Consider the following 12,627-nt stretch of genomic DNA (forward strand, 5'->3'; position numbering starts at 1 on the left):
CACCCACGTGCTTCTGACTCTCATCAGCGTAATGATCGCCTTAGCCAAAGTCGTGTCTATATAAACCACAAAAACCTAATCATTAGAAATCCCAGCCTCCAAAAACCACATTTTAGGTAAAAACTGCCGCTTTTTTCCCGCGCTCCTTCAGCCTCTCGACCACAACTTTTTGGGGGATCCAAAGTCGTTTTTAACCCTCGTTGAGAAATAAATACATAAATAAATAGCCATTGAAGCCTTTTGAATTTTTTATTTTGTATTTTTAATTATTTTTTTTCCAGGAGCAGTGGGGAAGAAAGTTAAGACATTTGATTTAGTTTTAGATGCAGACTAGACTTTAATAAAAGATTGAAATTCATGGAAATCTTCTAGGGGGTTTCCCCAGCAAAGATTTTTGCAACTTATTTTAATCACCAAGCTGACAGTTTTCCAGTCCTTTAAAAAACTCATCCCTGTTGTCAAGGAATGACAAGACTGAATATATAAGAAAAAAGACGTGTCCAGCCATCAAGTTGAGTTTCTAAAAGCTATTTTGACAACCCCCCCTCCCTCATTTTTTGAGTCACTTAAGACAAAAAACTCCCAAACCCTGCAAAATCTTTCTTTTTTCCCGGGAACCGCTCAGCAGAGGTGGGGGGTGGGGTGGGGTGGGGAGGGTGAAGAGTGCTGAGAAGTCAGCACAGACGCTCAAGAATTTTCCTTCCTCCTCTCCTGAAGTTAGAACGAAAAATAACGACAGTCAGATCAGCCGGCGGCTCTCTGGAGTCTCAGCTTCAACCTCGTCCGACTAAGAGGGGCTTCCTAGTCTTGGAGGTGGGGGGAGCAAGAGGACGCGACCAGGCGAGATCCCCCTAGATTGGGGCCGCCTCTCTCGGCTTCGCGAGCTGTGCACGGCGTGCGGGGGGCTTCTTCTCGCGGCCGGCGGGCGGCGGCAGCGGCTGCGATTCGCAGGCTCGAGATCCGTTGCCCTGAGATCCGCTGCCCGTGACTTACCTCCTGGCACCTTGAGGCGCGAGGGACAGGAGAGCTTTGCAAATAGCAGGAGGAAGTGGATGCAAGGAGGTGGCGGTGAGAGGGCGAGAAGAGAAGGGAAAGGAAGGAGCCGAGCCGGGGAGCCGGGCTGGCAGCCGCCGCGGGAGGAATCTGAGCGTGCAGCCGGCGCGGGGGGAGCGGCGGCCGCCGCGGAGGAGGCGGCGGCGGCGCGGGAGGGCGGCGGCGCGAACGCCTGCAGCAGGGTAGCAGCGCGCAGCGCGGCGCGGCGGTGGCGGGCAGCGCGCGGCTATGCCGGCCCCGGGGCTGGACTGCTGAACTCACTCCGCTCCACCGCTGGACTCCGACTGGGAGGGGGCGCCAGCGCACCCAGGACACGGTGTCCCAAGGGATCCCACTCCAAGCTGCAAACTCAAGTCCCCCGCCTCCCCGGGCCAAACGCACCCCCGCGCCCCTTCGCAGCTGCCACCCGGGGTGTTCCAAAGGCTCCGGCAAAGATCTGCGTCTCCCGGGTCTCCCTACCCGCCAACCCGACTGCTCCACATCGCCACCGCTGGCCCCCATCAGATTCCGCCCGGCAGTCAGCTTCATCGAACTTGATTTCTCACCTCTTCAGCCCCATCACCTCCATCCCCTTTCCCCCCGTCTCGCCTCCACCCCCCAATTTCCTCTTCCTCGCCCCTCATTTCCACCCTCCTCCCCCTCCCCCGGCCACTTCGCTAACTTGTGGCTGTTGTGATGCGTATTCCCGTAGATCCGAGCACCAGCCGGCGCTTCAGCCCCCCCTCCAGCAGCCTGCAGCCCGGCAAGATGAGCGACGTGAGCCCGGTGGTGGCTGCGCAACAGCAGCAGCAACAGCAGCAGCAGCAGCAGCAGCAGCAACAGCAACAGCAGCAGCAGCAGCAGCAGCAGCAGCAGGAGGCGGCGGCGGCGGCAGCGGCGGCGGCGGCGGCGGCGGCGGCGGCGGCAGCTGCAGCTGCTGTGCCCCGGTTGCGGCCGCCGCACGACAACCGCACCATGGTGGAGATCATCGCCGACCACCCGGCCGAACTCGTACGCACCGACAGCCCCAACTTCCTGTGCTCCGTACTGCCCTCGCACTGGCGCTGCAACAAGACCCTGCCTGTGGCCTTCAAGGTAAGAGGCCACAGCCGCCCCCCGCCCCCGGCCGGGCGCCGCGGAACCTGCCAGCCGGTGTGTCCATGCCCATGGGAGCCGTGCCCCAGAAGTCCTCCAAGACCCCCTGCCTCGGAGGCTCTGACCTGAGAGACCCCAAGCTGGCCCTCTCCCTCTGGATGCCCCGGAGGGCTCAGGGCGCAGTCATTCCGCGCAAATCCCTCCCTCTCCCACCTGTGCGCGCTACCACCCCGACCTCAGTCTTGCCCCCCTTACCCGTTCATCACCCCTCAAGTCTTCCAGCCTTCATTCTAATCCACTCCTCTCCCTCTAGGATCCCCGAAGTGACCACTTTTTGCACCGCCAGCCTGACTTGCTCCACCCCTTCCCCATCCCCAGGGGCGAGAATCCCCTGCACTTTCCCCTGGGACTCTCACGTCCTCCTCCCCGGGCATCGCGGACGGCCCTGCCTGTGCCGCCTCTCTTTGGGATTCTGCGCGCTCGCACCCGCTTCTCTTCCAGCCATACGCCTCTCAGCCGGTCTTGGCGTCTCTTCCTTGACCTGCTTGAGCTCAGCGGTCCCGGCCCCTCTCGGGCTCGAGGGCCGGCGTTCGCGGGGTGGCCGGCGCCGGGCATTAGAGCCTGAGGCGGGGTAGCTGCTGAGGCGCGTGGGCCCCATTACCGGTGCCCGGGAGGGTCCAGGGCAAACTTAGACACTGAGGGGCGAGGAGGACGGGGGCGTTTGTTCTGTTCGCTGACCCGCGGCAGTTCCCGTTACCGGGAGGAGGGCGGGGCCGCTGGGGTCTCCGCGCCCCGAGGCGGGGGAGCCCCTGGATCTGGGGTGCTGAACCCTCGAGTGAGTGGAGGCGCGGGCCGCGGCCAGGGGCTCGGGCTGTCTCTTCCAGCCCGGACCGAGCTCCCCACCTCACCCCGCCTGGAAGGGATGTGGGAAATCTGTGGAACAACTTCGGTTAGCCCCACTTGAAAACTGAGGTGAAATTTTGCAGGTTTGCTTTAATATTTACAAATGACTTAAATCTCAAAAGTCCTTCCAGCTTCTGAAAGGTCGTGGGGGGCTCCCGCCCGTGGCCTGGGCGCGGAGGGAGTGAGCCGGCTGCTTGAGAGCGGCCGCCGTGCGCCACACGGCCTCCTCGGCCCGCCCGGCCCGTTAGTTTGAGCGCGGGTGGCACCAGCGGGAGTCGCAGGCAGCCGCTGAGCAGGTTGAGGTTGGGTCTGAAGCTTCTCGCAAGTAGTCCGATGGGTCCCCATAACGCGATCTCGATTTCCCGGGGGGTAGCCCTGTCCAGGGGGAGACGCGGAGCCCGCCGGGCCGAGCACACACTGGGTTGATAGGGAAATGGGTTCCCGGGTTGTCTACCGGGAGTAGACGCCAGGGGTGGAGGGGGCGGTGAGCCAGACATGGAGATGAACACTCTCAAAGTGACGCCTCCGGCTCTTTCGCCTGTGAACTCGTGTAGGTGGGCCTGGGTTCCCTGGGTTGTGAGATCTGTGGAGAGCAGGGTAAGCAAGGCCTTGAGGGAGGGAAAAAAAGGGGAGGAATCATGCCACTTCCTTTATGGTGGGCCTTGGGGCCAAACTCCCACGGGACACTGGCAGTTCCCAGTTGTTGATCACCCCCCACCCCACGCACCAATTCAGATTCCGTGTGTGGGTGGGGTGGAAAGAAAGAGTCCAGGTCAATTAGAGCTGGTTATCTCGCTAGGTCTTATATCAGAGCAGAAATCAAATGAATTGTTATGGAAAGGGGATGTTGCATTCTGGGGCAAGTTTCATTTTGCAGTTGGCTCAAGATTTTTTTTTTTAACCGTCACATTTCTCCTTTTATAAACCACCCATTTTGTAGGTCATTGTTTTCTTCCTTGAAATATGAAAAGCTCAGGATATATGTGAATTGTAGAAATTTAAATTTCCACGCAAAAGGTATCTTTTAGAATATTCATCGTCTGAGGCCCCAGAATTTTCTAGGTAGCCATATGTGAGGGTGGAAATGTTTCCACTAACCGCTTCCCCCACTAATCACCCCAAACCAAAAAAAACAACCTGGAGGAAAACATAAAATAATACAAATAAATAGATGTTTTGTCTATACAAGCCACAAATCAGGACATGTGAAAATAGAATAGGTGCTTACATTTTTAAAGATGTCATTTAGATTTTTTATGTTCTGTATACTGTTAAGGTATAACTGTCAAGGCATAACTGTCTTGAACTATTCTCTTACGTTTATGATGCTGAATTGATTTTGAGCTGAGTATTTTGGATGGAAAGGATGTTTTTGGCATGAAGACAGAATGCAATTTAGTTTGGGCTATTCTCAGATATTTTGGTTGTTATCTAGGTTTCCTCACTACCACCCTTTTAAAATAACTTCGAAAATACATTTCTGTTTTTGCTGTTAATCATACTTGTTAATTATACAGAATACATATTTGTTATTTTATCCAGTAGACAGAGCATGGGTAACACAAGACCATATAAAATTGAATGTTTTAATTCCTATTAATTGAATAATGAATTCAGTTAACCTAAAACTTGACAGTGTTTTCACACTCTCATACCTGTGTTTAATGGAATTCAAAAAGTGGGTGATAGCTGAGATCTACTCACTATAGGACTTTTGTCTCTCTGCTGACAAAAATGTATAGATATTTGGAACGTCCAGATTTAGACAACAGTTTTTATCTCTTTCATCTGAATGATGTAAAAACAATTTACTTACCGTACTTTTGGAATAAAAGCCTGAGAACAGTAAGCTTTCTACACTCTTGCAATATAATCAAATGCATCTGCAATAAGGAAATAATATGAAGTCTCCGTTTTAAAAGTGGTGACAGCAATTTGGCTATCATATTTGGAGCTATGTATAAAATCAATTATAGTGTTGTTGGGTACATAGCGGATAGGTAAATGCACTTAAAAACACACACACAGAACTTAATTGCTGAGAACTCTGGTATTCAAATCAATACAATATTTATTGAGCCCATATTTTATGTCTGTGACACAGAACTCAGCACTGCAGAGAATCAGAAATGAATTCAATAGACTGTTTTGATATAAGTTAATTTAAAATAGTGCTTCAACATGACATTGACAATGTATTGCATTAAGAGGTAAGTATGAGGGTACTTCAAAAAGTTCATGGAAAGATTCGTATTATCTTTTAATTCTATATCTTTCCATGAACTTTTTGAAGCACCCTTGTAATGTATTAGTATTGTTCATCTGATCTTGTTTTGGGATTATATAAAAATACATAATTCATTTAAATTCGACATTTAAAAAGGGAAAAACAACTATTATTATTAACAAAGTTCTGCAATTTTGAAATGTTCAGTCTCCCCAGGTGTCAAGGAAATGGAAATATTTTTAACATTTCTTTCGGGTGTATCTCACTGAAAGCTTAAAATAGTTAAGGCATACTATTAGAGGATCCCAGGCCCTTTCTGTCCCAGATAATTCTAATGACAAAGAAGCAATTTGCCAATTCAGGTTATTAGTTGATGGTCAACTAGAAATGGTTGAGAGAACATGTCAACCTGGCATCCAGTAGCACTCTTTTAGTTAGGGGTCTGTCAGCATTTCCACTGTGAAGCCTGGTGTTCAGGGTTCATAACTAAGTTGCTTTAAATAGCTTCAAGCTGAAATACTATGCAGAAATTTTAAGTCCAGATGTATATTTTAAAACTAAAAGTAGTGCAAGGCTATTGTGCTCTTTTAAGTTAGAGAACACTTGTCTATATATACTTACCAGTATCATGTTTTTCTGGCAATGTTAAAGAAAACACATTTGTAGATATATGATCTAGTACTCATAGTTGATTCTGTATCTTTAATAATACCTTTCAGTATTTGTCAAAAGGAAAGTTTCAAAATGATGGAGCAATTTCTATTTGAAAATAATTTTTTGACATCATTGGCCATTTTTCTCTCCTCAAAAACAAGTATGCAACTAATAAATAGTTGATAATAGTGAGTTGTATTTTTCCTACGTACTTAATGATCAGATTTTATGTTTGTATCTTTTTCAATCTAATTATACCTAAACAAGAGAAAATAGGTTATTAAACCTGTTAAATCCTTATTAAGCCTACTGCAAATTGTTATGCAAAATTATGTAAATCATAATAGATTTCAGGTTGTATAAAGACAGACACATTTTTTGTGTTATACCTTTAAATGCAATAAACCTTATTTAAAGTTAAATATTTTAGGATTAAATATATAAAACTTATTGGCAAGGTAGGCAGAACTAATAATTTTAGATGGAAAATAAATATTCACAAAATTTTAGAAAACCTATATTTGAAAAAAGTTATGGTAGATGTCTTTTATTATTTTTTCCCCTTTGGCACTACTGTTTGTATCCTTTCAAAATTCCAGAATATCCATTGTTAGATGATCTAAACCATCTTGATACATGGCATATAAATTGCTGGCTTAAATTGAAATAATTTCTATCAAAATTTCTCTTTGACATATATTTTTAAAATTATGAAATGATGTAGTGTATTTTTTTCTCTAGAATCCAACTGGCTTTTTCTAAATTCTGAGTTAAATTCTATAAATTTACTATAGAATTTCTTAAAATTTTTGATAAAAGTTTTTGTAAAGTTATCTTTAAATAACTATTATAGAAATAAAATTTTTGCTTTTTGCAATTACTGTCTCACATCTCTTTATTACAAAAAAGATTTGATCAGATTCTATCTTGAAAAACAATTACATTACAATTATACTCTAAGTACAATGTGCCAAATGATGTTGGCCTGTGAGAATAATTGATTAGCTAAGACTAGACTTCTGTCCATAGAAATGTCATGGGCAATTTCAATTTCCATATAAGACCACAGAAACAATTTTAAGGGTCTGAGTTAATTCTCCATTGCTCCTCTTTCAGAATGATTCACAGTTTTAGTCATACGGAGTCTCATACAATATTTCAATAGCATTTTACTTTATTTTGTACAAGCCACATATCATGTGATTTAAATGCTAGTTATAGTGAGGTGAGCTAAATAAAGGAATTTTCTTTATTCTGAAATGTCAGGACAGAAAGTTATTTCTCTGCTTTCCATGAAGTTTCTTAAGTTTGTAGATTTTATATTTTGAAAACAACTAGGAATGTAATTGTTAAGGTTTCATCCCGAATTATTCTTTGCAGAGCTGTATTTTTGTATTGGGTACTACGGGAACAAATTTTAATTCGTGCTTACTCCTCACTAGTTAAAGAGAGATTTTTGACTGCTCTTTACCCCTTAAAATGTTTTTCCATTGCTTGGGTTTGGTACAGATGAAATGTGTAAAAATTTCTTGATTCTTCTGGTTTTGTTTTAGATAAACACAGTTGAGAATCTCTAAGGGAAACTTTTTAGCTTCAGAGATCTACTTTAAAAAAAAAAAAACCTCTCAAACATATAATTATACTTCTGATTTATATAAAGTCAAATACAGTACTTCTCCATCCCCTCCTCCCCCAAACCCACACATTTTTTTTTTTTCCTCTCCGAAAAACATTGGGCAGTCTGGTTTGGTAGAGTGAATAACAGAAAAAAACAATATATTTAGCCATTAAACTGGAGTTTAGCTTTAACAGGAAAGGTTGTCACTGCGTTGTCTTAGCATTTTTTTCAGGCCAATTTGTGAGAGCCTCATGTGAGACTCACACAACTTGTGATTATCTATTTGTTTTGTTGTTTTGTTAAATGCTGTAGGTAAAACATACCAATATGTAATATGGTCATTATTATACTGCTTAAGCAAAGTAAAATGGATTTATGCATTTCACTCTTAGGGATCTTTTCTTTTATATTTTCCCATATTGAATCAATTTTCCTTTCCTCCTAACAACAACAACAAAAAATCCATTATGTTAAAAATATGCAGTAAAATAATAATGTCCCAGAGCTCTTGAAACCCTTTATTTGGGGGCAGATTTCTTTATATTTTTCCCGAAATTTAGCCAGACTGGAATGAAACCCACCAGTAGTCATCCTATATCTTTCAACAACACCAAAGAATATATCAGAACATGAAGTGAGTGAAGAGTTACATACTCAGTTGAACCCTTTAAGGATGCTTATAAGTAAAAGCCTATGTTTAGCAGACAGCAGACTTGGAAACAGAACGCTATGTTACCCTCCTTGTCTTGCAAAAGACATGTCATAATAATTATACTCTATACCTATATAGTATCTTCTACATTTTACAAACTTGAAAAAATTATTTTAAACTTACATTGGAAAATCGTGTTCCTGAAGATGAAGTTACTTGTGTGAAGTCATAGCAGATATATAGCAGAAATTGAAAAAAAGTGGAGCCTCTTAATTTTTAGTGCATTCATTCTTTTCTAAACAGTACAACTTTTCTCCTGACTTTATTAATATGCTTACTGGTTCCATATTAACTTTGACACAGAAGGCCACACAGTAGGTGTTAAAACACAATATTTTTGAGAGTACAAAATGTCAAACATTCAGATGAATACTGGCAAACATAGTCAATTATTTCACTATTTTGAAATGTTCACATTTTTGGCATTCTGACTGAAAAATTGAAAAGCGCATTGCCTACATCAGGAGCATAGCACTAACTATATTCAGTAGCCACTTGAGGTACTAGATCAAATATACAAGGAAGAAATCTTGTTCTCAAGGGATTTACTCTTGACCTAGGAGACTTTTCAGATTGAGAATAACTATATACTCCAGATAAAGGGTAGTCAGATGATTCTTTCTTTTCTGGGATGGAAAGAGTTGTCAGAAAACTAGTTTGGAGCAAGGGCACATCGCTGTTAGTGAGGGATGCTGACTCAACCTTTAATTGATTCTCTCTCAGAGTTTTAGCTGGTCGATGCGTGGCTGTGAGAAGTTGTGTTCTTTATGGAGCTCTTTTATTTATTTATTTATTTATTTATTTATTTAAAAAATATTTATCAAACACTTACTATGTTCCGGGCACTGTTTTGAGAGCTTGGCATATAGTCATAAACAAGATGATGAGGTGAAAGCCCTTCCATCATGTAGTTTCCAAACTAGCTTTGGGCTAGTATGTCAAAAGGAGTAGGTAGATCATTAATATACGTACACTGAAATGAGGATCACTTGAGTATAGTGGGATGCTACGGAAAGTGGGTTCTATAATTTAAGTAAAGCTTTACAATTTTTGAACTAACAAAGTGCTAAATGGAAGAAATGGAACTAAGAAACAGCCTAAGAGAAAAGTAAGAGTCACAAAAATATGGACAGTTTTTTTTGTTTGTTTGGTTGTTTTCCTGGCTGGAGGAGAGGGTAAGGTGGAGGGGTGTTGGGCTAGGGATCATGGATGTGGGAGATTCAGACCTGAAATATAGGTTTAGTGTCTGTTTTTATCACACCATAAAAAATCTGCTTTAATAAGAGTATGTAACAAGTGTATTAGGAACATGGAATTAAATGCTTAGGTTTGTCTTACAGAAATCTTGACAAAGGAGGGAGTAGCACTAGAAGTAGAAAGGATAAGAGGGATGTTTGCCAGACAGGCAAGCACAAAGGGGTGACATTGTCAAAGAGTAGTGGACTACTTTAGCAGGACCCATTGCTTAATTACTATAAGAGCACGTGGAAGCTGAATAAAGAAGAGTTGGAAATAATCTGAATATAGGGTCCTGGAAGTTAGGTGCAATAAAGGATTGTTGTCAAGGGGCAGGTTCTCTGTAGTAGATTAAGAACAGTATATTTTATATATGTCAGTGAGGTATCTGCACCAATGTTCCCTTACCAGGCACTTATTTGCAAGTTAACCCACCCAGGTTAAAGTGTGATTCCTAGCCTTGGAACAGAGAAAATGTTTGTTATCTCTAAAGACTGATTATTCAGGATCCTTGCTTAACTGGGTTAGTCTGCTTCAGATTAACTTTTGAAGATTAAGGAGGCAAATGTGTCATTCTAAGATGGCAGATGGGACAAAACAGAATAGAAGGCTAAGGGTATATTTTTTGTCTATGCTACTCACTTGTCATTTATCATTCTATATCTAGTCTTTAAGCTTCATCATGGCTTTGGATATCCCACTGGGTCCTACTGCAGAGTGGTCATTCAGTAAATGTTTGTAGTCTCGTTAAAAGTTGAATATCTACCCCAAAGTAAGGTGATGAAATGTAGATGACCCCATATCTAGGGGTTCCATGTAGTCAGGAACTCCACGGTTTCACCTACAAGTCTTCTTCCACAGAGCTGAACAGACTTTCTATTTTTAAGACTGTGTTTGGGATAAGACGGTGCACACGATAAGACTGTGCACACCTCAGGACTGTCCCTGAGAGGGAGGCTGCAGATAGGCAATGCCTTAATATGTATGATGCAATCTGCAGATGGGGCATCAGCCTTCCTTCTGTGGCATAATTCCTATGGGCAACCTAATATGGGGATTTAATAAAAATGTACATATATCCTGTGAAGAATCCAACAACAAATAAAGGAAATTTCTGCCTGCTTTTGAAATGGGTGGACCCTGAAACTTTGGTCTATTTGAAGTGTTTGAAGAATATCATAACCCACATACAGATGCTTCACTACTGTCTGCCATTACTAGACTAGAGCAATGAGTCCTGATAAGACATATCCTTTACAATGAGAATATATTCTCAGTTTTTAAACTTTTCTGATATACCATTATTGTTGCTGTGTTTCCTGTTTTATGTAGGTGGTAGCCCTCGGAGAGGTACCAGATGGGACTGTGGTTACTGTCATGGCGGGTAATGATGAAAATTATTCTGCTGAGCTCCGAAATGCCTCTGCTGTTATGAAAAACCAAGTAGCAAGGTTCAACGATTTGAGATTTGTGGGCCGGAGTGGACGAGGTAGGTCTCTGATTTTTGATACTGATAATGGAATGAACACTTTAGGAACTTCTGATGAAAAGTAGAGTGATCTGTATACAAATCAGCACCTTCTTTTACTGAGTAGAATTACTGAAGATTTGACTTAAATACATCCAGATGAAGTTGAGTGTTATTCTGAGTACTCAGACCTTTTTCATTTGTTTTATGATAGTGAAAATTCAAAGAATGTTTTCAGAAGAACTAGCTCCTAATTTCACTGGGTGTGAGCATATAAGGAAAAGAAAAGAACAGTTGGAGGATCTAATTCTGAATTATGAGGAGTCAAATAACTGAGTAAATTGAGTGGCAAAAGGGAAAGAAAAATGAATGCATTGGATCAATTTCCTGATAATATCAATTTTGCTCTAAGTTGTTGCAAGGACAGCTAGCATAATGCTCTTCACTTATCACATATGTTACCTCTATATGATTTAATTTACTCTCATAATAAGAATCTATTAAAAATCATTTTTTTTACAGAAGGCTTTTCTTTTGAATAAGTGAACAATGTATTATTTATGTTAGAATGACTATGTAAAGTTGCCTAGACAGATTATCAGGACTCTAATAGTTCCACACTATATAAGGATTTCCACCATCTGAATCCGTATTCAAATATTGGGAATCCTTAAAAGGATCATAAAACAGGAAATAATCCCTTTTAGGGTTTTCACAGCTGTTTTATAAGGGGGGCTAATGTTTTTTTAAAAAGTCTCTAAAGAGACCATTATTTTAGTTTTTATTTACTTATTCTACAGAGAGACTTTTACTAGTCATTCACCTATTAGAAGTATTATGTACATTTATTATTTATTAAATCTAATATTTCCATTTCAAGTATTTCAATAAGAATAGAGAAAATAGACGATTTTAGTTGAGGTGAAATAAAATTATAAAGCCCTATGGAATCACTTCAACCAGGTTTGAATCAGGAAATGAGAAGCACCAATTTTTAAACCATGTCTAATAATTGCTCTTTAGTTTGGATCAGATGTCAAGTTATTACCATTATAAAAACTTGATAAGGGAAATTCAAGTAAAGCTGTTTCCGATGAGCAGTTTTAGCTTACTTTCTAGGAACAGGGCCAAGAAGTTGTACTTTTTAACTTAAAAAAAAAAGATGCATGCTAATGAGATACTGTCACTGAAAGGTTGTTTGAAATAAAATGAGGCTCACAGTCTCTGGTAGAATCAAAACTAAAGGGGTTATCTCTGCATCAGGTTTAGTTTACTTTCATTAAAAGAAAAAAAAAGATACATCATATATCACTATAGACTGATTAGATTTGGAGTGTGTGTATGTGTCTGTGTGTGTATTCAGTCTTTTTTTTTTTTTCTTTTCTTTTTCTCCTTAGTTTCTCATGCAGGTCTGCAATATAATTAGTTTCTCTTTTTTTCTAGTAAGAATGAAGAAAAATGAACATGATGGTTTACCTGTATGTTCGGAATCTTTCTTTTTCTGTAATATATTATTTTTTTAACTAGAGTAATGAATTTTAGTATTTAAAGGATTAGGTGCTATACCTAATTTTACTTTACAGATTCAAGTTAGTGTTTTCATTTATCTCGATTTGGTATTAAATAGATGCTGCATAACTTTTTCTGATCAATTTGAGTAGAAACTATGGCAAAGTGATAGT

The 12,627-nt window shown here is 41.6% G+C and overlaps 1 protein-coding gene across 3 annotated transcripts in view; it reads left to right on the forward strand.

Annotated features, from left to right (window-relative positions):
• RUNX2 (RUNX family transcription factor 2) overlaps positions 1–12,627 on the forward strand; it is a 207,594-nt gene that overhangs the window by 88,372 nt on the left and 106,595 nt on the right. For 2 of the 3 annotated variants that reach the window (XM_063096835.1, XM_063096836.1), the window contains exons 2-3: positions 1,745–2,127; positions 10,810–10,966. In XM_063096835.1, coding sequence (XP_062952905.1) covers positions 1,745–2,127; positions 10,810–10,966 — 540 coding nt within the window. Of the gene's footprint in view, positions 1–1,728; positions 2,128–10,809; positions 10,967–12,627 lie in introns of those variants that run through there. The other variant, XM_063096837.1, reaches the window with a different exon arrangement.

The sequence above is a fragment of the Cynocephalus volans genome, chromosome 5, assembly GCF_027409185.1.
Source record: "Cynocephalus volans isolate mCynVol1 chromosome 5, mCynVol1.pri, whole genome shotgun sequence".
Classification (NCBI taxonomy): domain Eukaryota; kingdom Metazoa; phylum Chordata; class Mammalia; order Dermoptera; family Cynocephalidae; genus Cynocephalus; species Cynocephalus volans.